General features: G+C 37.9%; 1 protein-coding gene and 1 pseudogene across 3 annotated transcripts in view; one reads left to right on the top strand and one right to left on the bottom strand.

Moving 5' to 3' along the window:
• TAX1BP1 (Tax1 binding protein 1) overlaps nucleotides 1-25,414 on the top strand; it is an 88,700-nt gene that overhangs the window by 19,206 nt on the left and 44,080 nt on the right. For both annotated transcript variants that reach the window (XM_082846105.1, XM_082846104.1), the window contains exons 4-7: nucleotides 3,154-3,341; nucleotides 7,054-7,212; nucleotides 23,068-23,216; nucleotides 23,312-23,402. In XM_082846105.1, coding sequence (XP_082702231.1) covers nucleotides 3,154-3,341; nucleotides 7,054-7,212; nucleotides 23,068-23,216; nucleotides 23,312-23,402 — 587 coding nt within the window. The remainder of the gene's footprint in view (nucleotides 1-3,153; nucleotides 3,342-7,053; nucleotides 7,213-23,067; nucleotides 23,217-23,311; nucleotides 23,403-25,414) is intronic.
• On the bottom strand, nucleotides 7,240-12,710 carry LOC309966150 (endoribonuclease YbeY-like; annotated as a pseudogene). The gene has a single exon. The product of its transcript is annotated as an endoribonuclease YbeY-like (transcript).

The following is a 25,414-nucleotide window of genomic DNA, read 5'->3' on the forward strand; positions in this document are numbered from 1 at the left end:
ATCTTGTATCTCAAATGGTATTTGAACCATAATTTTTAGTGAATTATTTTTGTGAGATTTGAAAAAAATCAGACCTCGAATATCTAGTTTGTAGAATTTCTAATGCCATGATACCGGAGCTGATTAGTCAAACTATATTTTTCTTTTCTATTTAAACTTTAAAAGTAAGTGTAGTGGCCTTTGCAAAGTTACTCAGCCGCGGATTTAGTAGTAGATAGTAGGAGGATGGGGTTTTTAAAAACTTCAAAAATTTATTGCTAGATGTACCTTTAATTACTTTTTTTTGGCTGTGCCTCTAGGCTTGCAGGATCTTAGTTCCCCAACCAGGGATCGAACCTGTGCCCCCCTGCAGTGGAAGCACAGAGTCCTAACCACTGGAAAGGACCGACAGGGAATTCCCTGTATTACTTTGTTTTAAAACTTTGTATTTTGAAATAATTTTAGATGTAAAGTTGCAAAAATAGTATACAGAATTTTCATCTACCCTTCACCCAGCTTCCCATAATGTTAACATGTGGCATAACCACAGTACATTTATTTAAAAGAACAGGAATTCAACATTGGTACAACACTGTTGACTAAAGTACAAACTTTATTCAGATTTCACTAGTGTTTCCTGTAGTGTTCTTTTCTCTGTTCCTGGATCCAGTCCATAATCCCACATTGCATTTAGTTGTCGTATCATCATAGTCTTCTCCAGTCTGTGATAGCGCCTCATTCTGTCCTTGTCTTTCATAACCTTTACATTTATGAAGAGTACTGTTCAGTTTTGTTTTGTTCTGGTAGCATGTTCCTCATTTTGAGTTTTTGAGACAGCTTCTCATGATTAGATTGAGGCTATACATTTTCAGGAAGTATATCATAGAAGTGATGATGTATTCTTTTCAGCGCATTGTATCAGAGAGTACTTGATGTCTGATTGTCTTCTTAGTAGTAATATTAGTCTTTTTTAAAAAAACTTATTTAATTATTTATTTATTTTTGGCTGTGTTGGGTCTTTGTTGCTGCGCGTGGGCTTGCTCTTCGTTGCGGTGCGCGGGATTCTCATGGCCGTGGCTTCTCTTGTTGCGGAGCACGGGCTCTAGGCACGCAGGCTTCAGTGGTTGTGGCACGTGGGCTCGGTAGTTGTGGCTTGCGGGCTCTAGAGCTCAGGCTCAGTAGTTGTGGTGCATGGGCTTAGTTGCTCCGTGGCATGTGGGATTTTCCCGGGCCAGGGTTCAAACCCGTGTCCCCTGCATTGGCAGGTGGATTCTTAACCACCGCGCCACCAGGGAAGCCCGTAACATTAGTCTTGATCACTTGGTTAAGGTGGTGTCTGCTGGGTTTCTCCACTGTAAAGTTAGTATTTTTCCCTTTGTGATTTAACAGTATTATGGGGAGCAATTTTGAGATACCTTGTTTCTCCTGAAACTTTCACCCACTAATTTTAGTATCCATCAGTGGATCTTGCCTACAGTAATTATTGTTGTTTTTGCCTGATGATGCTTTTCTATTCTCATTTCTTGGACATTATTAATTGCAATTATTATGTTAGGAAGAGTCATCCTTTTCTCATTCATGCATATATATTTTCTTCTGTGGAATAAAGTTTAATGCTATAATTTTTTTGTTGCTCAAATTGATTTAGCTTTCTCTGGCTATTGGGAGGTCTGTCAAGGGGGCTTCTGTGTTTTTTGACTCCCCCACCCCCTTCTTTTTTGACAGCTTCTTTCTTATTTTTAAGCACCACAGGATGTTTCAGGCTTATATTTTCTCTGCCCTCTCCCCTCTGTGGACAAAATTCAGCTATTTTTTAAAGAATGAAGTCAAGTGAAGTCAATATCATAATAATGAGGCTAAAAATTTCAAGATATGAAGGAATAATAGGCATAATGAATGCACATTTCTGGGTAGATATTAATATCCAAGATAAGGGGAATATATTCACCTTCGTATGTTCGTTTCAGTCATTGAATGCTTCCTTGTTTCAGGTTATTCTGGGGGGAATTTCAGAATGTTTATATTTATTAATAATCTGCCCTCAGTATTTCTGAGTTCTGGATGTAGGCTATAAAGCATGTGTATAATGGTAATGCAAAGTACATGGTGGAGGATTTTTTTTTTTTTAATGTAAAAAATACCATGGGAGCTTTGGAGAGGATTAATTTTGAGCTGGGATTTGGAGAGGATTAATTTTGAGCTAGGATAATACAGCAAAATTTAAAACAGGGTAACAGTTGAGCTGAAGAGAGAAGGAACAAATATTGAACACATATAATTTGTCAGATAGTGGGCTAGATGATAGAACTACATAATCCATGGTACTTTGGAACTTTGAGATAGATGGCTTCAAATTTCTTTTATAGATAAGAAATTTGGGCTTGGGGAGGTTAAGTAAATAATAATTAGTGGTAGAGCTGGAATTCCAGAATAAATCTGTGTGGTTCCAAAGCTTATTTTTGTTCTGCATCAGTAGACCTCATCCTCTTTCTGCCCTTACACAGTGCATATGTGCAGTGTATTCCGTTTGTTAATATCTCTCTTATGCATTTAGTTAATGTCATATTTGAGGGAACATTTCTTTAAATGATGTATTCCAACCCCTGGTCCTCCTAGGCTTTTATGCTGGTTCTTCCATTGCTCCGCCTTCAGCCTCTTTCTCATTGAAAACTGCATACTTGACTCTCCCAGATAAATTGGTTTTACCCTAGTGAAGATACAGGGAAAGAATATTCTGAGAGTATAAGCTTAGACCTAAGATAAGAAAAATATGGGCATATTTAGGGAAGAAAGAAGAGTCTAGGTTTTTTTTTTTTTTTTTTTTGCGGTACGCGGGCCTCTCACTGTTGTGGCCTCTCCCGTTGCAGAGCACAGGCTCCGGATGCGCAGGCTCAGCGGCCATGGCTCACGGGCCCAGCCGCTCCGCGGCATGTGGGATCTTCCCGGACCGGGGCACGAACCCGTGTCCCCTGCATCGGCAGGCGGACTCTCAACCACTGCGCCACCAGGGAAGCCCAAGAGTCTAGTTTTGATAATTTGTGAAAGATAGGAAAGACATATCCTGAGTGCTTAGAAACAGGGTCATAAATGAGAGAATATGGCAAGATTTGTTAAATCCAAATAATTTTATAACAGAAAATTTAATACTTTTTTTGTTTGTTAACTTCCTCTTAGGATATTACCTTCCAAATGATGATGGAGAATTTTATCAGTTCTGTTATGTTACCCATAAGGGTGAAATTCGTGGAGCAAGTACACCTTTTCAGTTTCGAGCTTCTTCTCCAGTTGAAGAGTTGCTTACTATGGAAGATGAAGGAAATTCTGACATGTTGGTGGTGACCACAAAAGCTGGCCTTCTTGAGGTTGGTACCAACAGTGAGCTGGTGATTCATAAATTTATATTATGAACTGGATTATTTTGTTATGAACTGTGACTTCAAAATAGTGAATGTTTTAAAAAAGACAAATCAGTCATAGATAAATTACAAACAGCTCATGTTGGTTGGCATTTTAAGAATTTTTAGGTTATGCAGGAGTATAACCTGAAAATCAAATGCTTTTTAACTAAAATAATAAACTTAGAGTGTTGTTTTTGAAATACTTAAAAAAATTTTCTGTCACAATTATGTTACTGATTTCACTGTGGCAGGGACTGTCCCTAGGCTTATCAGTATTTTGTGCATAGTATATCTGCAATAAGTAATTATTGAGAGAGTTTAGACCTAAAATTTCCTCATGTTCCCTCCCCCTAACCTTTCTTCTTTAGGGATGGCCAGATTTGGGGGTGAAGCTGATGGTAAAGTGGTATGAAGCAGTAAGTCTAACTGTAATTGGATGTGAACTTCATTTCACTATAACACAAGCATGCTCTGTCTCACGTGTGGCAGTGAATCAGTGAAGCGTCCCAGTCTCATAATTTAGGTTCAGCGTTTTTAGAATGATTTCTTTTCCTGTTTATTTGATCAAATGAATAAGCTGGATTAACCATAATTTTAAAAAAAAAGGTGAAAAAGTTTCTCACTCTTTTTCACTGAATATTTTGGAGTCATTGCACTTGCATCAAAAGAAATTTTCTGTGTAGATGGTCTAATAATGCCATATGTCTTAATTTTTAGGACTTAGTGAAGGAAAAAAATAGAACAGCATTCCTATTTCAAGATATTTCTCAATGTCTTTACCCTAAACCTAAAAAATTAGAATGTTGTATTGAGTTTCTGTGAAAAAGATCTTCTTTAATTGGTTCAGTATACATTTTTGGTTATTTTACATTCCTATTTAGCCTATGGCGAGTCATTGCTTATTCTTTATACTCGGATGTTTTTTATATGTAAATATTTTATGCCTCTGATTTTATTTATCTTAAAAAACAGACTACAGAAAAAAGACAAGAGGTTATAGATATTAGACAGTCAAACTAAGAAGGTTAGAAGGAACCAGTAACTTACTGTGAATTTTTCTGTATCTTTCCTTTCCCCTTCCAGAAATTCCTCTCTTATCTTAAATAAAGAAATGTAACTTTTATAGGGTGACTAAAACATTTTGTGGTGACAACCGCCTGATGATCAAGGTTTTTAGCCTGGTATTTGAATGCTAGTCAAAGATGCTGAAACAAGCCTAGATCTTATGAAGAATGCAGTGACTGTTTATATTGCAGTTTTTTGGATACTTGTTAGACCACCCTGATTTTAGGACCTCCAACAGAAAAACAACAGGCATTTTGGCATCTACCTATCTTTTGTGCTCCAAGTAAATTGGGACATTGCACAATTTAGTTCTCTTCTTCCTACTCATAAAATGTATGCTGTCTCTTAGGTAAATGTTTCTGAGATAAGGTATTTATATCCTGATCAATTTTTTGACGAGTCTTTTAAATTACCACATTTATCAAAATCTTTAATGATTTTACTAAAAATGCACCAAATTAGTACAAGTGTGAGACATTATCTAGGGCACTGTTGTCATTAAGAATGATTGAGCCACAATCCTTCAGTTTGTGAACCTTGGTTGTATCCTAGATTTCTAAAAAGTAGATACTTGGGGGTAGTGTAGTATATTTTAACTGTGGACTACCCGTTGGGTGTTATAAAATTATTGTTAATTTTCTTAGCTGTGATCATGGTAGTGGTTAAATACAAGACTACTTATTAGGAGATGCTTGGCCTGTGCACTTAGGGGTGAAGTATCTGCAATTATGTTTCAAATGCTTTAACAAAAAAAAAAGAAAGAAAAAGAAAGAAAACTTAGGTATATAGAGGGAGAGTAAATATGAGAAAATATTAATAATTATTGAATTTAGGTTATGGGTGTTCATGGTAAAATTTTAACCTTTTTGTATGGTCGAAAGGTACCAGAATACAAAACTGGGGACAGGAATTAGACTTGTATACACTTTCATATAATTTTAATTCCTTTTAAAAATTTCTACTTAAGATTCAGTGAACTCTAAAGTATGTGTCAGTTAAATGAATCACTGGGAAAAAAATGGTTCTTTTATAATGTTTCTGTTGTACTGTGTCAAGGTGTATCTTTACTTTTAAGTGGCCAGAAAGTTTAGAGCCAAAAATGATTTTTTAAAAAATAGGTAAGGTAAAAAATTAAGTGAATAAGTAAACTTTTTTCTTTTTTTTTTTTTTTTTTTTGTGGTACACAGGCCTTTCACTGTTGTGGCCTCTCCCGATGTGGAGCCTGTGCTCCGGACGCGCAGGCTCAGCGGCCATGGACATGGCTCACGGGCTCAGCCGCTTCGCGGCATGTGGGATCTTCCCAGACCGGGGCACGAACCCGTGTCCCCTGCATTGGCAGGCGGACTCTCAACCACCGCACCACCAGGGAAGCCCAAACTTTTCTCTTTTGAGGGCATTTACTCCTGTCATTTTCATTTAGTCTGATGGAAGAGATAGATGGGTCATTTAAAAATTTTACAGTTCTTTAACTTTCATAAGAGCCATTTTAGAGTTTAATTAGAGTTTGATTCCATGACCCTGGAAAAGTGACTTGGGGTGTATTGGGGGAAAACATTTTATTTTAGCTAAATGTATGATGCCTCCTTTGTGAAGTTTTCCCTCTGAGTCTCCATTCTTCCCTTGTTAGAATCAGACTTCTTTTTTTTTTTTTAATAGAATCAGACTTCTTGCTGTAAGAGAGATATTAACCATTTTATTTACTATTTTAGGTCCCTTAATTTGGTAATTTTTAGAATACTGGAGTTTTAGATTTTCCTGAACTAAGTAACTTAGTGTTCATGTAAGAGTCAATTATAGGGCTTCCCTGGTGGCGCAGTGGTTGAGAGTCCGCCTGCCGATGCGGGGGACACGGGTTCATGCCCCGGTCTGGGAGGATCCCACGTGCCGCGGAGCGGCTGGGCCCGTGAGCCATGGCCGCTGAGCCTGTGCGTCCGGAGCCTGTGCTCCGCAACGGGAGAGGCCACAACAGTGAGAGGCCCGCGTAATGCAAAAAAAAAAAAAAAAAAGAGTCAATTATATTGTTAATATGTTACAGTGTGCATTTTTGTCCTAAAATTTGCATTTACTTACAAAGTTTCTTTTAATTTAGCTAAATAGAGGCCATTTTATACATATAGAAACTTATTCCTTAGTACCTTATTTAAAGAACTTTTCACAGTAATCCCATAGATGAAGGCCTTATGTAACACACAAGGAAGTTCTTAATAGATTCAAAGATTTCCCATAGATTTGCATTCAAGAAGAGGTACACATTTTTCTCCTTGATTATTACCCAAAATAAGAACAGCCCAGAATTAAGTCACTTATGAAACTTAATATGCCTCATTTTTAGTACTGATTTGAAAAGTGATTAGCAGGCAACTTCATAATAAAATTCATTACTTTTATACCTTCTTGTAATGTTTTTTTTCTTTGCCCAACCAAAAAATGGTTTAAGTTCATGATTCATGAATTTTTCTAACTGAAGACTAAAAGAGTCTGATTGATATGAAGTAGATAGTATGTAAAAGTTCTTTCTGCAAATTTCTTCACTATTTTTTTGAAATGGAAAACTGAATTAGTAATGTATTATAAGATTATAAAAAAACAATCTGAGTTTTCTGTTTTATAGTTGAAAATTGAGAAAACCATGAAAGAAAAAGAAGAACTGTTAAAGTTAATTGCTGTTCTGGAAAAAGAAACAACACAACTTCGAGAACAAGTTGGAAGAATGGAAAGAGAACTTAACCATGAGAAAGAAAGATGTGACCAACTGCAAGCAGAGCAAAAGGTTAGTTGTGTCTTATGTAACTGATTGGAGTTATAGTATATTGTCTGAAACCCACTTTTTTCAGGAACTGAACCAGTTAAAATGAGTGAAGACCACATGTTGAAAAAAGTAGCATTTAGATAGATGTTTGTATGAGAATAGGTCAGAGCCTATCAACCTTCTGTCATAGCCTCTTTTATGTTGTAAATGGTTAAAATACTTTAGATTTTTGGTATCAGGCTTGTGACATTGTCCCCGACAACTGTTTCTAGATGCTTTACATCTAATTGTAGGATACTTGATTGATTTGGGGGAGAGGGGTTAGAAATACAATTAGGAATGATAAACACTGAATAAAGGGAAGAATAGAATAAAGTAGTTAGAATTACTCTTCTAAAAAGCAGAATTTAGTGAAATAAGATGTAATGTTAGAATTCGGAAATCCTTGATGTGAGAAATGCAATAAATTATACTAAAAACCACCTAATTAAAAATTGGCACAATTTCTTAATTAAGAAAAAAAGAAGTATAAGTGTAAAACAGTGTGGCTTGATCAGAGATACAAATGGATTTAAGTCAGTAGCCAAAAACAATGGGAAAAAACAATCACCTAATTTATTTAATATTTTCATAAGAAAATTTGTTAGTTTTGACAAACTTGCACGGATTATGATTATACATACCACAGTCTCACATATGTTGTAACTAGTTGGATATGCTAATGTCCATTGACAGGATTGATCTATTGTTCCCTAAGGATGGGGTCTGTTCCATTATTCTTTTGTGCAGCAAGACCTAGAACAGTTGCTTAATAATTGTTAATTGAACCATTAGTACAGTGATTCTTAATAGGTTTTATACTCCAGTGAAGTGGTTGTATATTTCACACCTGAGCAGAGATTATATACAGATAGGGCTCAAGCTGAAAAGATTTTTTTAGCCTTATTCTGTTTGTTTGAGGATTGCTTATTTGAGTTAGAGGGTAAACATAACTTATAGCAATGTATACAGTTGTGAATCTCCTTATAAACATCTGTAAAGTCTTCTGTCCTTGTTACCATTAGCCTTTTTAGTTTAAAATACAGTTATTCCCCCAATTTTACTCTTGGGGAATACTTGCAGTCCTGCAGTAGGAGTATCCTACAGTAGGAGTAAGATACTCTATTTGGTTAAGAAACCACTTTTTTTTTTTTGGGGGGGGGGTGGGTACTGTGGGGCATGTGGGATCTTAGTTCCCCAACCAGGGATTGAATCAGTGCCCCCAGCAGTGGAAGCGCAGAAGTCTTAACCACTGGACCACCAGGGAAGTCCAAGGAACCACCTTTTATTTTTTTCCCGGTGCACAAGCTTCTCACTGCAGTGGCTTCTCCTATTGCGGAGCACGGCACGCGGGCTTTAGTAGTTGTGGCGCACGGGCCCAGCTGCTCCGCAGCATGTGGGATCTGCTCGGGTCAGGGCTCGAACCCGTGTCCCCCGCATTGGCAGGCAGACTCTCAGCCACTGCACCACCAGGGAAGCCCTCAAGGAACCACTTTTTAAATTTGAACTTTTTAAGCAGGTGTACCAAATATTATATTATAAATGTTATGATAAAATCTCATTGTATGTGCCTAGCTTGACTATTAGGACATTCAGCTAAATTTTTAATGCAGTTGTTATAACTCCTTTGCTATCCTTTGTATAATTCTTACCCTTCTCTTTCTATTCTTCACGCATTTCTCTCGATGTTTGTACCTGGATTTGATAGTTTTCTAAAGTGGCCCATTACAGCATGAACTTAGCCCATGAGATCAAGAATACCCTGAAATATGGCCTTTAAGGTTAGACTCTCATCGCCTTGAAATCCAAGGGAAGAAAGGTTGATTTGCAAGAGTAGGAATGGCAGAATGAGAGGCCTTAAATTGCAAGAAATACTGATGTACATTAGGCCATTTCTCTGGTTCAGTCGAGTATTAGCTGAGATTTAAACAGTCTCAGGTTCTCTCTGCTGTCCAGGTGACAAGGGGTTAAGCACTACAGGCAAGACTAAAGATTATTCTGATAGACTTAGGTTGAGAAAGTGGTAGATTGAGGTCAAGGGATTAATGAAGCAAAATCTGTAGGAGATTGTGGCTGTGGTGCCCAGAAGAGATCTTTGGAAGTTTTTATGGCAACTCATAAATCTTGATGACAGTCACTAATCTTGAAAGGCACTTCTTCCTTGCTGCTATCCTTCCATTGGAATATACTCTCTGGGAAGATGAAGTATGTGGAAGTGATTTTTAAAAATATGTTGTACTGTAGAAAATGGTGATAAAAGGACCTAGAATGGTATTGGTTACGTAATAGATGCTCACTAACTTTAAGTAGCTATATTGTTGTATTACCTTTCATAGTGATAGACCAGAGAATCATCAAGAAGAACTAAAATATGAAGAGTGCCATCCAAGAGGAATAGAAATTGATAGCCTTTTCCCGAGATTTTAAAAGTATTGATAATACTTGTATAATGTTATATATAAACAATTATGAGTTATATTTTGGCAACTGCTTATTTCTGGGGATAAAATAACATGCTTGCCAGGAGAGAGTTCTTCTTTGTTCCTAGTTGTGGGGCTTCTAGTTTTTTATGAATTTGTTTTTTACTTCCAAAATTATAGTCTCCATCTTAATCAGGGAGGCCTGCTGGGCAGTTAGAACAGCTCAGGAACTTTCAAACCCGCGTTAGTTGCGTGGCTTATTAAATCTGTGACATTTCTTGGCATCTGTTTAAAATCTATTCCATGGTATGATATCTGAAAAACGATCTTCATATAATAGTCCTAAAGGGCTTCTCTTTGAGGTATGAGTATATAGCCTCTGAATATCTGAAGGACTATTAAGATATTTACCATTCATTTAAAATTTTATAATAGTATACTAGGAATGATCTGTAGAGAACTTCAGTTTCTTCATGGTAGAAGAAATATATTGCATTTTCATTGTTTTATAAAATATGATTGATTAACTTATTACCCATTCAATACTTGACAAATACTAAAACAGTTAAATGTTTATAATAATTTAATGTTTATAAATAAAATCTTCCATCTTTTGTAAACATTGACTTTTCTCATTGTAAAATACCACTAGAGGGAACACTCATTTTGTAAATTAAAAGAATTGGACAAGTTAAGATTATCAAAACCAATTGGTATAAGTGATGCGTTTAATTACATTTAACGTTGGCTCCTTGAAGGTATAAGGTAGGATTACAAAGTAGATTAAAACTGAAACCAAATAATATTTATAAATTGAGAGCTATAATTTATATATTGTATTTCCCCTAGATTATTTTAATGTGATATGTATGTTCCATTATTCATGTACACTCTAAATTTAAAAAGTAACAATTTTCATTAAGGATAATTTTTACATTCATTTTTAGTTCAACTTCAAAGAAGTGTGGATTTTTCTCTCCTGTAAAAGGCTGATTAATAAGAGTAACTCATATAATACTTAATGTAAGCCAGGTGCTATTCTGAGTGTTTTTATGTCTGTTAACTCTCTTTATACTATGAAGTGTAGGTTACTTAACCTGCCTACAATTGAACAGTTTATATAAGTGGTACAGGCAGGCAGTCTGGCTCCAGCCAGTGCTCTTAATCACACTGTATACTATACCAGTGTTCTTAATGACACACTATACCTACTGCTGAGGGCTTATCTAATTTATCTTTTTTAAAAACAGCTTTGTTGAGATGTAATTTACATACCCCCAAAGTTCATCACTTTAAAGTATAAAATTCAGTGGTTTTTATTATATTTATAGAATTGTGCAACCATTGCCATAACCTAGTTTTAGAACCCCCCAAATAAATTTTTTTTTTCTGAGCACTTAGAACTATTTTATTTACAACACTGAAAATAACACACCTACCTGTGTCCTGAACAAAGAAATGAGTGGAAATTTCTCTAGTGTTTTAAGAGGCAGGTTCCACTCATAGAATTCAGCACCTGCTAGGGCTGGCACTTCTGCAGCCCCACAGGACAGCAGTGGCCAGCAGGGACCTCAGCGTGGGGGACCCCTGATCCTTGGGGCCCAAGCGGGGGGAATCCACCTTTCATTCACACTGTGACACTTCAGTCAGAAGAGGCCCCTGCTCAGGGGCGGAAACCTGGTCCCTGTGTGCCTGCTCAGCCCCTTGAGAACTTGCTTCTCCTTCTGGTACCGCTTCTGCCACTCGGCCTCCGTGCTGTGTGTGAAGCTCAGCAGGTGACAGAGCCCGTGGGTGGCAGTCACAGTCAGGATGTCATAGGAATCTTCATTTTCTTTGCAGTGCTGGAAGATATACTCTACTCCCAGGAAAATGTCTCCTAAATTATAGTAATCTGGAAAATCAGGCTGGGGAATTTTGCCTGCTTTCAGATCCTCGTGAAATGGAAAGGAAAGCACATCTGTTGGGGTATTTTTGTTTGTGTAGATTGTATTAATCGGCTGAATCTGTTGTCGACACAGACGACCCCCAGGTCGAACCTCTGCACCCACAGGGCTCTCCGCACTGCCTGCACCTTCTCACGGAGCCGCGCCCGCCTCGGGCACTGCCCGCTGCAGGTTCCTCAGCACCAAGCTCATCACCCGCCCCAAAAGAAATCTTGTACCTATTTGTCGTCACTCTTTATTTCCCACAAGTCCCAGGCAGCCACTAATCTAAGTTTCCGTCTCTATGGATTTGCATGTTTTGGACATTGCATACAAATGGAATAGTATGTGGCCTTTTGTGACTAGCTTCTTTCACTTACGTTTTCAAGCTTCACCATTTTATAGTATGTGTCAACAGTTCGTTCTTTTTAATGTCACATAATATCCCATTGTATTAGACTTTTAACCCCCAACTTTACATTTATTAGACTTATGTAAAAATTAGCAGGTTGTATGTATATTCCGTGTGTCCTTGTTTTTGTTTTGGAGTGCTAGATATATACTTGAAATTAGAAGATTGAAAATTGAATGGTATTGAATCTTGTTTTCCAAGTAGGACTAAAATGGGCTGTGATCCTGTTAAGTTTTCTAGTTAGTTTAGTTTATAATTTTTTGGTGCCTAAACTATGAATTGAGTTTTTCCATAAAGTAAATTATATTCTTAACTTGAATATTGGTAACTTAAGATGTACTTCAAGATATTTTAAAACCAATTTCTTTTGTGGGGTACTAAGTCAATATTGCTTAAACAATATGAGGAGCATGTTATGAACTATTGTATATATTCATATTGTTTTGGTTCTTAAGTTTCATAAACTAGGTAGGGTACCTTGAGACATTACCAGGCATTTGGGAGTTATCATAGGTATAGGAGTGAGAGAACATGAAAGATCTCTCATTATGATGGTGGCTCTGGCTAGTGTGGACCTCTTCAACTATCTTTATATTTTTGGCTTTCTTTTTCCTTGCGTTGGATACCTGGTTTTGGACAGAGGTAGTTTAAGGCATTTAAACTGCTTAATGTATGGATCGCCCCAGTTGCTTATGTCTATCTATCTATCTATCTAATGTGTAGAATTGCTAAAAACCAATTTTGAAGTTAGGATATCATTGAATTTCTAATTCTCTTTTACCGGTTTTTTATTGAGAAGACACAAAGGCTTAATTTTAATGAGTAATTTAATGTATTTAGCAATACGTTTCTTTAAAGCCAATTGCTTTCATTTTGCACCTGATTTGCTAAGTAATAGTTTCAGGAATTCATAATACTTTGTTTCTAAAATATATTTATATACTTTGAACTAGCTCATAATCTTGTATAGACTAATACAGAGGTGTAACATGAAGCATTGTTTTTTAACATCTTTATTGGAGTATAATTGCTTTACAATGGTGTGTTAGTTTCTGCTCTATAACAAAGTGAATCAGCTATGTGCATATGCATATCCCCTCCCTCTTGCATCTCCCTCCCACCCTCCCTATCCCACCCCTCTAGGTGGTCACAAAGCACCAAGCTGATCTCCCTGTGCTATGCGGCTGCTTCCCACTAGCTATCTCTTTTACATTTGGTAGTGTATATATGTCAGTGCCACTCTCTCACTTCATCCCAGCTTCCCCCTCCCCGTGTCCTCAAGTCCATTCTCTACGTTTGCATCTTTATTCCTGTCCTGCCCCTAGGTACATGAAGCATTTTTTATAGTTTGTTTCACAAGACTTGTAGCATTGAGTATTTTTCATTCAGTTCAGGTGTAATTTATGAAATTTTAAGATATTTAAAGTGTACATAATGATGATTTGAATATGTATAAAGGAAAGGATTGTGAAAAGAATCCTTGTGAAAGGATTCCTCCCATCTAATTAATTAACACATTTTCAACTACATATTTATCTTTTTTTTTTTTTTTTTTGGCTGCCCCCCATGGCTTATGGGATGTTAGTTCCCAGACCAGGGATCGAACCCATACCCCCTGCAGTGGAAGCATGGAGTCCTAACCACTGGACCTCCAGGGAATTCCCCTTTTTATCCTTTGTGTGTGTGTGTGTGTGTGTGTGAGAGAGAGAGAGAGAGAGAGAGAGAGAGGAGAACATTTTTCTCTCAGCAAATTTCACTTATACAGTATAGTGTTGTTAACTGTAGTCACAATGTTATACATTAGATCCTCAGACTTTATTCATCTTATAGCTAAAACTTTGTCCCCTTTTATCAACCTCCCCGCTCCCCACCCCTCAGCCCCTGGCACCCACTTTTCTATTCTTTTTCTATGAGTTTGACTTTTTATTTAGATTCTTCATATAAGTAGATACCATGCAGTATTTGTTTGGCATATTTCACTTAGCATAATGCTCTCAAGGTCCATCCATGTTGTTGCAAATGGCAGGATTTTCTTCTTTCTCATGACTGAATAGTATTCCATTGTATTTGTGTACCACATTTTCTGTATCCATTCACCCACTGATATACATTTAGGTTGTTTCTTTATCTTGATTGTTGTGAATATGCTGCAGTGAACATGAGAGTGCAGATAAATCTCTTCCATATCCTGTTTTCATTTCCTTTGGGTACATACCCAGAAGTGGGATTGCTGAATCATACGGTATAGTTTTCATTCCGTATTGGCTTTTGCATGGTGCCTGCACCAGTTTACATTTCCACCAACAGTGCACAAGGGTTCCCTTTTCTCCACATCTTCACCAGTATTTTGTTATCCATTGTCTTTTTTTAAAAAAAATTTTTATTTATTTATTTTTGGTTGCACTGGGTCTTTGTTGCTGCTTGCGGGCTTTCTCTAGTTGTGAACGGGAGGTACTCTTCTTTGCGGTGCACATGCTTCTCATTGCGGTGGCTTCTCTTGTTGAGCACGGGCTTCAGTAGTCTTGGCACGCAGGCTTAGTTGCTCCACGGCATGTGGGACCTACCCGGAGCAGGGCTCGAAACCGTGTCCCCTGCATTGGCAGGTGGATTCTTAACCACTGCGCCTCCAGGAAAGTCCTATCCCTTGTCTTTTTGATGACAGCCATTCTGATAGGTGTGAGCTGATATGCATTGTGGCTTTGATTTGCATTTCCCTGATTTTGAGCACCTTTTCATGTACCTGAGCACCTTTTCATGTGCTTGTTGGCCATTCATGTGTTGTATTTGGAAGAAAATGTCTTTTCCGTTGCTCTGCCAATTTTTAAATTGGATTGTGGGGTTTTTATTGTGGGGGGTGGCTATTGAGTTGTGTGAATTCTTTAAATATAATTTTGGATATTAACCTCTTATCAGATATTTGATTTGCAAATATTTCCTCCAATTTCAGAGGTTGCTTTTTCATTTTGTTGGTGGTTTCCTTTGCTGTGCGGAACCTTTTTTAGTTTGATGTAGTCCTGCTTGTTTATTTTTGCTTTTGGTATCAAATCCAAAAATTCATTGCTAAGACCAGGGTCAAGGAGCGTATTACCCCCTGTGTTCTCTCCTAGGAGTTTTATGGTTTCAAGTCTTAAATTTAAGTCTTTTATTCATTTGAATTAATTTTTGTGTATAGTTTAAGATGGTGGTCCAGTTTCATTGTTTTGCATGTGGCTGTCCAGCTTTCCCAGGACGATTTGTTGAAGAGAGTACCCTTTTCCTATTGTATATTCTTGGTTCCTTTGTTGTATTGATAGATTGATTGAACACATATGCATGCGTTTATTGCTGGGTCTCTTTTCTGTTCCATTGATCTGGTGTAAAGTACATCATTCAATTTTAATTAAAAAAGCAACTTAATATAAGTAAAATTATACCATCCTAAATTTTTTCTGCTTCTTTAAAAACGTATGTGAAACCCAACATTAAAAGTTACTTGTCGGGACTTCCCTGGTGGCGCAGTGGTTAAGAATCCGCCTGACAGTGTAGGGGACACGGGTTCGCTCCCTGGTCTGGGAAGATCCCACATGCCACGGAGCAACTAAGCCCGTGTGCCACAACTACTGAGCCTGTGCTGTAGAGCCTGCAAGCCACAACTACTAAAGCCCACGCGCCTAGAGCCCGTGCTCTGCAACAAGAGAAGCCACTGCAATGAGATGCCCGCACAGCAACAAAGACCCAACACAGCCATAAATAAATAAAAAATAAAAAAAAGTTACTTGTCTGTGGAATGTATACATGTTCAGGAAATAACTTAGACATTTATAGATATATTTGTAGCCTTTCTTCCCTCTCCTTTTTCTACTCCAAAAAAATTTAATCCTTTGGATCTGGAATTCTCTTGTAAAGCTAGAATTTTTTTTTAACCATTTATTTATTTATATTTAATTTTTTTTTTTTATATTGGAGTATAGTTTTTTTTTTTTTCTTTTTGAAGAGCGCAAGGGCCGTGAGCGTCCGGGAACCCCGGCCCACCCGCCGCGCCGAGGGTGGCGGAGGACCCGGATGCGAATGTGTCCGCCGCCCCTCCGGCCCTACACGGCCCCCCCGGGAGAGGGGCCTGTGCGGCTGGCCCTGTGACATCCCCCGCCTCTCGGTCCGCACCCGCCCCCGCCTTTCTGGAGTATAGTTGATTTACAATGTTGTGTTATTTCAGGTATACAGAAAAGTGATTCAGTTGTACACACACACACACACATATATGTATTTATTTATACATTCTTTTTCAGATTCTTATCCCATATAGGTTATTACAGAATATTGGGTAGAGTTCCCTGTGTTCTTCAGTAGGTCCTTGTTGGTTATCTATTTTATATATAGTGGTGTATGTATGTTAATCCCAAACTCCTAATTTATCCTTCCTCCCAACATTTCCCCTTTGGTAACCATAATTTTTTTTTTAATTAATTAATTTATTTATTTATTTTTACTGTGTTGGGTCTTCGTTGCTGCACGCGGGCCTTTTCTAGTTGCGGCAAGCAGGGGCTACTCTTTGTTGCAGTGCGTGGGCTTCTCCTTGCAGTGGCTTCTCTTGTTGTGGAGCACAGGCTCTAGGTGCGCGGGCTTCGGTCGTTGTGGCATGCGGGCTCAGTAGTTGTGGCTTGCAGGCTCTAGAGCACAGGCTCAGTAGCTGTGGCGCACGGACTCAGTAGTTGTGGAGCGCAGGCTCAGTAGTTGTGGCGCACAGGCTTAGTTGCTCCACGGCATGTGGGATCTTCCCGGACCAGGGCTTGAACCCGTGTCCCCTGTATTGGCAGACGGATTCTTAACCACTGAGCCACCAGTGATGTCCCCATAAAGTTTGTTTCTGAAGTCTGTGAGTCTGTTTCCGTTTTGTAAATAAGTTCATTTGTATCATTTTTTTAGATTCCACATATAAGTGATATTATATTTTTCTTTTTCTGACTTCACTTAGTATGATAATCTCTTAAGTCTGTCTATGTTGCTGCAAATGGCATTATTTCATTCTTTTTTATGGCTGAGTAATATTCCACTGTATGTATATGTGTACATATATATATATCACATCTTCTTTATCCATTCCTCCATTAGTGGACATTTAGGTTGCTTCCATGTCTTGGCTATTGTAAATAGTGCTGCATTGAACATTGGGGTGCATGTATCTTTTCGAATTATGGTTTTCTCTAGATATATGCCGTGGAATGGGATTGCTGGATCATATGGTAGTTCTATTTTTAGTTTTTTAAGGAACCCCCATACTGTTCTCCATAGTGGCTGTATGAGTTTACATTCCCACCAGCAGTGTAGGAGGGTTGCCTTTTCTCCACACCCTCTCCAGCACTTATTATTTGTAGACTTTTTGTTGATGGCCATTCTGACTGATGTGAGGTGATACTTCACTGTAGTTTTTTTTTTTTTTTTGCGGTACGCGGGCCTCTCCCGTTGCGAAGCACAGGCTCCGGACGCGCAGGCTCAGCGACCATGGCTCACGGGCCCAGCCACTCCGCGGCATGTAGGATCCTCCCGGATCGGGGCATGAACCCGTGTCCCCTGCATCGTCAGGCGGACTGTCAACCACTGCGCCACCAGGGAAGCCCCATTCACTGTAGTTTTGATTTGCATTTCTCTAATATTTTGTGATGTTGAGCATCTTTTCATGTGCTTTTTGGCCATCTGTATGTCTTCTTTGGAGAAATGTCTATTTAGATCTTCTGCCTTTTTTTTGGCCGTGCAGCTTGGCTTGTAGGATCTTAGTTCCCTGAACAGTGATCGAACCTGGGCCCTTGGCAGTGAAAGCATGTAGTCCTAACCACTGGACCATCAGGGAATTCCCTGCCCAGTTTTTGATTTGGTTGTTTTTTTGATACTGAGCTGCATGAGCTGTTTGTATATTTTGGAGATTAATCCCTTGTTGGTTACATCGTTTGCAAATGTTTTTTCCCATTCTATGGGTTGCCTTTTCGTGTTTTTTTTTTTTTTTGTGGTACGCGGGCCTCTCACTGTTGTGGTCTCTCCCGTTGCGGAGCACAGGCTCTGGACGCACAGGCTCAGCGGCCATGGCTCACGGGCCCAGCTGCTCCGTGGCATGAACCTGGGTCCCCTGCATTGGCAGGCGGACTCTCAACCACTGTGCCACCGGGAAGCCCTTGTTTTTCTTTTTGTTTGTTTGTTTGTGTGTGTGTGTGTGTGTGTGCTGGGTCTTCATTGCAGTGTGCGGGCTTCTCTAGTTGTGGCGCGCGGGCTTCTCTAGTCTCTAATTATGGTGTGCAGCCTTCTCTAGTCTCTAGTTATGGCGTGCAGGCCTAGTGGCCCCATGGCATGTGGGATTTTAGTTCCCCGACCAGGGATTGAATCCACGTCCTCTGAATTGGAAGGTGGATTCTTAGCCATTGGAACACCAGGGAAGTCCCGTCTTTTCGTTTTGATTATGGTTTCACAAAGGTAGAATTTAAGTGTATTTGCTCATAGCAGACTTTTGATAGTAGAAGTGGCTCTTCTTATATTTTATTGTATTTAAACTTTGCTCTCTTGGAATATGGACAATATTCTCCATGGAAATTGTCTTTTTTTTCTTTTCTAAAAATGTATTTATTTTGGCTGAGCCTGGTCTTAGTTGTGGCATGTGGGCTCTTAGTTGAAGCATGCATGTGGGATCTAGTTCTCCAACCAGGGATCGAACCCAGGCCCCCTGCTTTGGGAATGCGGAGTTTTACCCACTGGACCACAACCAAAGTCCCTTCATGGAAATGTTCTTAGTGCAATTTTTTGCTGTTGTTGTTTGAATAAAAGTATAAGGTTTTCTTAAGATAAATTTGAAGTTTATTACCGAAGAAGTTATATGAATATTTGTTGTTTAAATTCAGAGATCTAAAGTACTGCAAATTGAAATATGCTAAAGTAAGTTATGGTTTCTATCAGGTTAGTTTACAAATAAAAAGTTTACAAATAAAAAACAAACAAAAGCTGTAACTGAGGGACTTCTCAGGTGGTACAGTGGTTTAGACTTGGCACTCCCAGTGCAGGGGGCCTGGATTCGATCCTTGTTCCGGGAACTAGGTCCCACATGCATGCTGCAAGTAAAAGTTCGCATGCCACAGCTAAGGAGCTGGCGAGCTGCAACTAAGGAGCCCACCTGCTGCAACTAAGACCCGATGCAACCAAATAAATAAGTAAATATTAAAAAAAAAAACTAACTGAAACTTAAACAGGTTGTTTTTATGGGAGCAATGTTAATGAAACAGTTAATTCCCTAGTTATTATTGTTATTTATTTGTTTTGCCTTTTAACACATTATTTTAATGCCATGAAGATAGTTTATTATAGTACATTGTTGTCAGTTTTATATGTGTATATATTTATTTATTTATTTATTTATTTATTTATTTATTTATTTATTTATTTATTTTTTGCGGTACGTGGGCCTCTCACTGTTGTGGCCTCTCCCGTTGCGGAGCACAGGCTCTGGACGCACAGGCTCAGCGGCCATGGCTCACGGGCCCAGCCGCTCCGTGGCATGTGGGATCTTCCCGGACCGGGGCACAAACCCATGTCCCCTGCGTCGGCAGGCGGACTCTCAACCACTGCGCCACCAGGGAAGCCCGTCAGTTATATTTTTGTTTGGTGTATTTCTAGGAACCAGAGAAGATACATTTATATTCTCTAGAACTATCTACATAGCTTGGTATTATAGTCGATTTCAAGAAGCACAGTGTTTGAGAAAAGCCAATTACCTCAAATGAGTAAGATTTATTTTAAAATCTTTTAGCAATTTCCATAAATGACATAATCCTTTTGCCAATGATTTGCCATTTAGAGTATTCAGGAACTAATTTACTAAATTTTCTTGCTGTATGTTTGAATCCAGAGTATCATCATACTTTTTTCTAGATAATTGTCAGTGATATTGTATCTGGTTTCTTTACATGTATTCATTTGTAGTCAGAGTTAATTTTGTCTTTATTTAACATAGGAATAAATGTGTTGTTAAGATATTTTTAGTGCATGTTTAGCCACATAGATGATTCACAGTCTTTTTATCTGGTTGTTCATATTTGAGGGTTATGACTTGGGGGAATTGGTAATAGTAGGTCATGGTGACGTGATCCTTCAATTTAGGAGGAGGGGGCGAAGTCTGCTGCATGAATCTGAAATGCCCAAATCTGTTAATCTCCTTTTGCCACCACTTTTGTTACTGTTCTTATCTTGGTGCACGGTGTAGCTGACTTACTCATCTCTAAGTTTTTCTCTGTTTTAATATTAGAATTATGGTGCCCTTTTGACATATCTTGCAAATACTGACCAAATGAATATTTATTCCAAATTTCAAGTGTTTTTCAAAGACTATGTTGTAAATTTTACTGTTTTAAAAATGTTATTATTATTTTTTTAAAGAAAACATGTTTCTTAGTTATTTGTATGTACACTAAGGGCTTTGATGTCATCTTCATGCTAAGGAAACTTAGACACATTGAAGATGCTTATCCTTCACTCAGATATGAGTGCTACAGGCCTGAAGAATAATCCCCACTTTAGTATCTTCATGCCTTTTGCAGTGGGCTTGGATGCTGAGAAGCTATTGGTTGCTTTTATAGGTACCAAGAAAAGATTCCAAGACTCTCAAGTATAGTTAGAATTAATTTGTGACTCACTATAGAGTTAACTGACTCATAGATAAAGCAGTTAGTTTATGTTTTGTGTTTAGTTGCTTATGAATCTTTTCTAGTTATTCTCTATGCATTTTCTTTAGAATGCTATTTACCCACTATAGAACTTCATTAATTGCAGAATCAGAAACTAGTTTTTGCCTCTGGGCAATCTAATCTTTTTCCTAGGAAGAAATACCTGGATTAAATCTGTAGCCTATTCACAGTACCAAGAGAGCATTTGGTAAAAATAAAAACTAAAAAAAAAAATAGTAAAAAACTATTTAGAAACCTCTCTGACCGTCCTTATAAATCAGCTAGACAAATACTGAAAATGTGTCAAATATTAAAGGATCATTGGATAGTGACAACAATTATGGGAGAGGGAGTAAATATCACCTGCTTTCTCTGGTGTTGTGTAGAATTGAAATCAGAAAAGCATTAAGTTTTGCATAACAGTCTTTGGTTTATGTTGCATATTCAGTAAGGCAAACAGTTGTTTTGAGCAAAAATAAAACCAATAGAGTGTATCTGACCTCTGTTGTGATAAGCTTCTTAATGAATTACGTTGTTCTTAGATGCAGTTTAGTAATTTTCATATTCTAGCAAGATATTTAAAGTGATATTCTACCTATAAGTAAAAAATTTGGCTGTTACTTTATGAAAGTCAAAGTGGCTTATAAATACTTTGTAACGTTTGATACATTTAAATTGGCAGAATGGTGATTTTCTTTAGTTTTCGTTGTTGGGTTGATGGGTGGTACTATTATTTTTTTTTTGGCTGCGCCACAGGGCATGCAGGATCCTAGTTCCCTGACCAGGCATCGAACCCATGCCCCCTGCAGTGGAAGCACGGAGTCTTTTTTAATTTATTTGTTTGTTTGTTTGTTTATTTATTTGTGGCTGCGTTGGGTCTTCGTTGCTGCGCCCTGGCTTTCTCTAGTTGCAGCAAGTGGGGGCTACTCTTCATCGCGGTGTGCGGACTTCTCATCGTGGTGGCTTCTCTTCTTGTGGAGTACGGGCTCTAGAGCGCAGGCTCAGTAGTTGAGGTGAACGGGCTTAGTTGCTCCATGGCATGTGGCATCTTCCCAGACCAGGGCTCGAACCCGTGTCCTCTGCATTGGCAGGGGGATTCTTAACCACTGCGCCACAAGGGAAGGCGGAAGCGTGGAGTCTTTTTTTTTTTTAAACATCTTTATTGGGGTATAATTGCTTTACAATGGTGTGTTAGTTTCTGCTTTATAACAAAGTGAATCAGTTATTCATATACATATGTTCCCATATCTGTTCCCTCTTGTGTCTCCGTCCCTCCCCCCTTCCCTATCCCACCCCTCCAGGAGGTCACAAAGCACCGAGGGAAGCGTGGAGTCTTAACCACTGGACTGCCAGGGAAGTCCCAGGTGGTACTTTCATTAGTGGGAAATTGTAAAATTATTTTTTTAACAAACACAATTTGTCTTAATTTATCAGTTCTTTTGATGTATAGTTTCCCATAACTATGTGGAAACCTCCAAATGCACTGTTATATTTGGTTCTCATAATTTTATAAACGAAGCAGAAAAGGCCTTATTATCTCCATTTTACAAATTATAAAACAGGCTTAGGGAGAGGCTTGATGGAATTCTCATAAGTTACTTAATTGTATTAATTGATGTGATAAAAATTTTTAAATTATCTGTTTAAAGTGAAATTCATCACATTTACTACCTCTTTTATATTCATTTCAGTGTCTTTAAATATTTGTTCCAGCCTCTTGAATCACAGTGACAGGAGCTTTAGGAACATGGCTTTAGGCATATATCTTAACTTAGTGCTTTGGTATAATTATCAGTGGCACTTAGTGATTTATGCTAGAAGAAATTGGTGTTAACTTTGTTTAGTATCATGAAACTTGTTTTGTCATTAGGGTAACATTGGAAAGTGAGATGTAAAAAGCAAAGTGACTAATTTTTAAATTTTTTCCTCACTTCAGTTGCCTGCCCTCTGGTGGAGAAGTTAGTGAAATCAGCAAACAGTGTGTGAAAAGTCCAGGAAAAAAGTTAATAATTGATTTAGTATTTGAAAAGTTTAATGTATGTTACCATTTCAGGTTTAGTTTTTAGTCTTATAAACTTTGGAGGGGGGCTTCCCTGGTGGCGCAGTGGTTGAGAGTCCGCCTGCTGATGCAGGGGACATGGGTTCGTGCCCTGGTCCGGGAAGATCCCACATGCCGTGGAGCGGCTGGGCCCGTGAGTCATGGCCGCTGAGCCTGTGTGTCCGGAGCCTGTGCTCCGCAACGCGAGAGGCCACAGTGAGAGGCCCGCGTACTGCCAAAAAAAAAAACTTCGGAGGGGACAAATGTGGGATTAAACTTTTAACCATAAATAGATTTCTTAGAGATATACAAATTTGTATTTCTAATTATGTTTCTGTGTTTCTCAAAATATTTTGTTATTGTTTCTAAGGTTCTTTTTGAAGTCTCACAAAGTTTAAAAATGGAAAATGCAGAATTTAAGAAGAATTACAATGATGCTACATCCAAAGCCCTCCAGCTTGAGGAAGATATTGTGTCAGTCACACATAAAGCGATTGAAAAAGAAACTGAATTAGACAGGTATTCATGATGCTTTAAAAAAGTATCTTCGTGTTTTAAAACTGTTTCAAGAAAGTTGTTTTTGTCTATGTTAACGTTATTTGACTTTAACTCAGTTTAAAGGACAAACTCAGAAAGGCACAATATGAAAGAGAACAGCTTGAATGTCAGTTGAAGACAGAAAAGGATGAGAAGGAACTTTATAAGGTAATTTATTCTTTACATTTTTATTAGTTATCTTTTGCTGTGTACCCCAAAACTTAGTGGTCAGGAATTTGGGAGCAGCTTAGCTGAGTGGTTCTTGCTCAGGGTCTCTTGTGTAGTTGCAGTCAGGATGTTTGGCAAGGGCTGCAGTCAGCCAAAGGCTCAATTAGAACTGGAGAGTCTGCTGTCAAAGTGGCTCACTCACATGACTTTTGGCAGGAGGCCCTTCAGTTTCTTGGAATGTTGCCTCTTCAGTGGCTGCTTGAATGTTCTCACAGTATGGCAGCCAGCTTCCTTCAGAGTGAGCTATACAAGAGAGAGCAAGGAGGAAGTCAGTGCATTTTATGACCTGGTCTCCAAGTTGTACACTGATGCTTCTTCTTTATTTTATTAATTAGAAGCAAGTCACTCCAGCTGATACTCAGGAGAAGGAAATTAGGCTCCACTTCTTTAAGAGAGGAGAATCAAAGGTTTTGGGAGTATATTTTAAAGCTGCCTCATTGTGTATAGTCCCTAATTAGTTTTCAGGGAATTAAATTGCTGGTGTTTTAGATACTTAGCAGGTAATGTATAATAAGTCAAAGAGTTGTAATGGTAACAAGATACCTGTTTATCAGAATTTGTGCAACTAATTATTTTCCCCTTTTAAGAATATATAAACCTTAAGGAGAGCATTAATTTACTTCAGTGATGATCATGTTTTGGAGTTTGCCTTTTGGAATAATAATAATAATCTTCAGAGACTGTCATTTTAAAAAAGATCCTGTTGACAAATCTTCACCCTTTGAAGTTTTTTCCTCCTTTCCTTTTTAAGTGACTCTGCAGTAGGGTAGTGAGCTTTAGTTGTCAGTAATGTCGTGGTTGCGTATTGGGACTTACTTATTTTAAGTGGCTCATAAGCAGTTCCTGAAGGAAGTTCCAGATGAGGAATTTCAAGAACAGTCTGAGCTAAGTCAGTATTATTTGGATAGATTCAATCTCTTTATTAGATTAGAAAAGGACAGTACTCATTTATATATTGATATTATGGTATATATTAAAGATAAAACATAAAACTCTGCATATATTTAGTATTTGAGAGTCTCAATTTGTACTAAGAAACTAAAATATGATTTATTATGTTACCAGTGGGTTTCTTCCTCCTTCTCTTTAAAAAACAACTATTCATTTATTTATATACATTGATAAGCTAGATACCAACATTGGGTACCCAAGTATGAAATTTCAAATCTGTTCTGAGGATCAGCTCTTTTTTCTTCCATTTTTATTGAGATATAATTGACATATAGCACTGTATAAGTTTATAGTATACAGCATGATTTGACTTGTATACTTGTATACATCATGGAATGATTACCACAATAAGTTTAGTGAACATTCATCATCTCATATAGGTATAAAATAAAAGATTTTTTTCCTTGTAATGAGAACTCTAAGGATTTACTCTCTTAATAACTTTGATATCAATATATAACGTACAGCAGTGTTAATTTTAGCTATCATGTGGTACATTACATCCCTAGTACTTACTTATCTTATAACTGGAGGTTTGTACCTTTTGATTACTTTCATAATTCCCCCCTTCCCCCCACCCTCTGCCTCAGGTAACCACAAATCTGATCTCTTTTTTCACGAGTTTGTTTGTGAAGTTTAATTGACCTAGTTTCTGGTGCACAGCATAGTGATTTGATATTCCTGTACATTTCAAAATGATCACCACAATAAGTCTAGTTACCACCTGTCACTATACAAAGGTATTACATAATTATTGGCTATATTCCCCATGCTGTACACTTCATACCTGTGACCGATTTTATTTTGTAACTGGAAATTTGTACCTCTTAATCTTCCTTACCTGTTTCTCTCATCCTATCCCCTGTAGTCCAGCAACCACTTGTTTGTTCTCTTCATCTATGACTCTGTTTCTTTTTTATGTTTGTTCATTTGTTTTGTTTTTTAGATTCCACATGTAAGTGAAATAATATGATATTTATCTTTGACTTATTTCACTTAGC

The sequence above is a fragment of the Leucopleurus acutus genome (genome assembly GCF_964270905.1).
Source record: "Leucopleurus acutus genome assembly, chromosome: 9".
In the NCBI taxonomy this organism is placed as follows: Eukaryota; Metazoa; Chordata; class Mammalia; order Artiodactyla; family Delphinidae; genus Leucopleurus; species Leucopleurus acutus.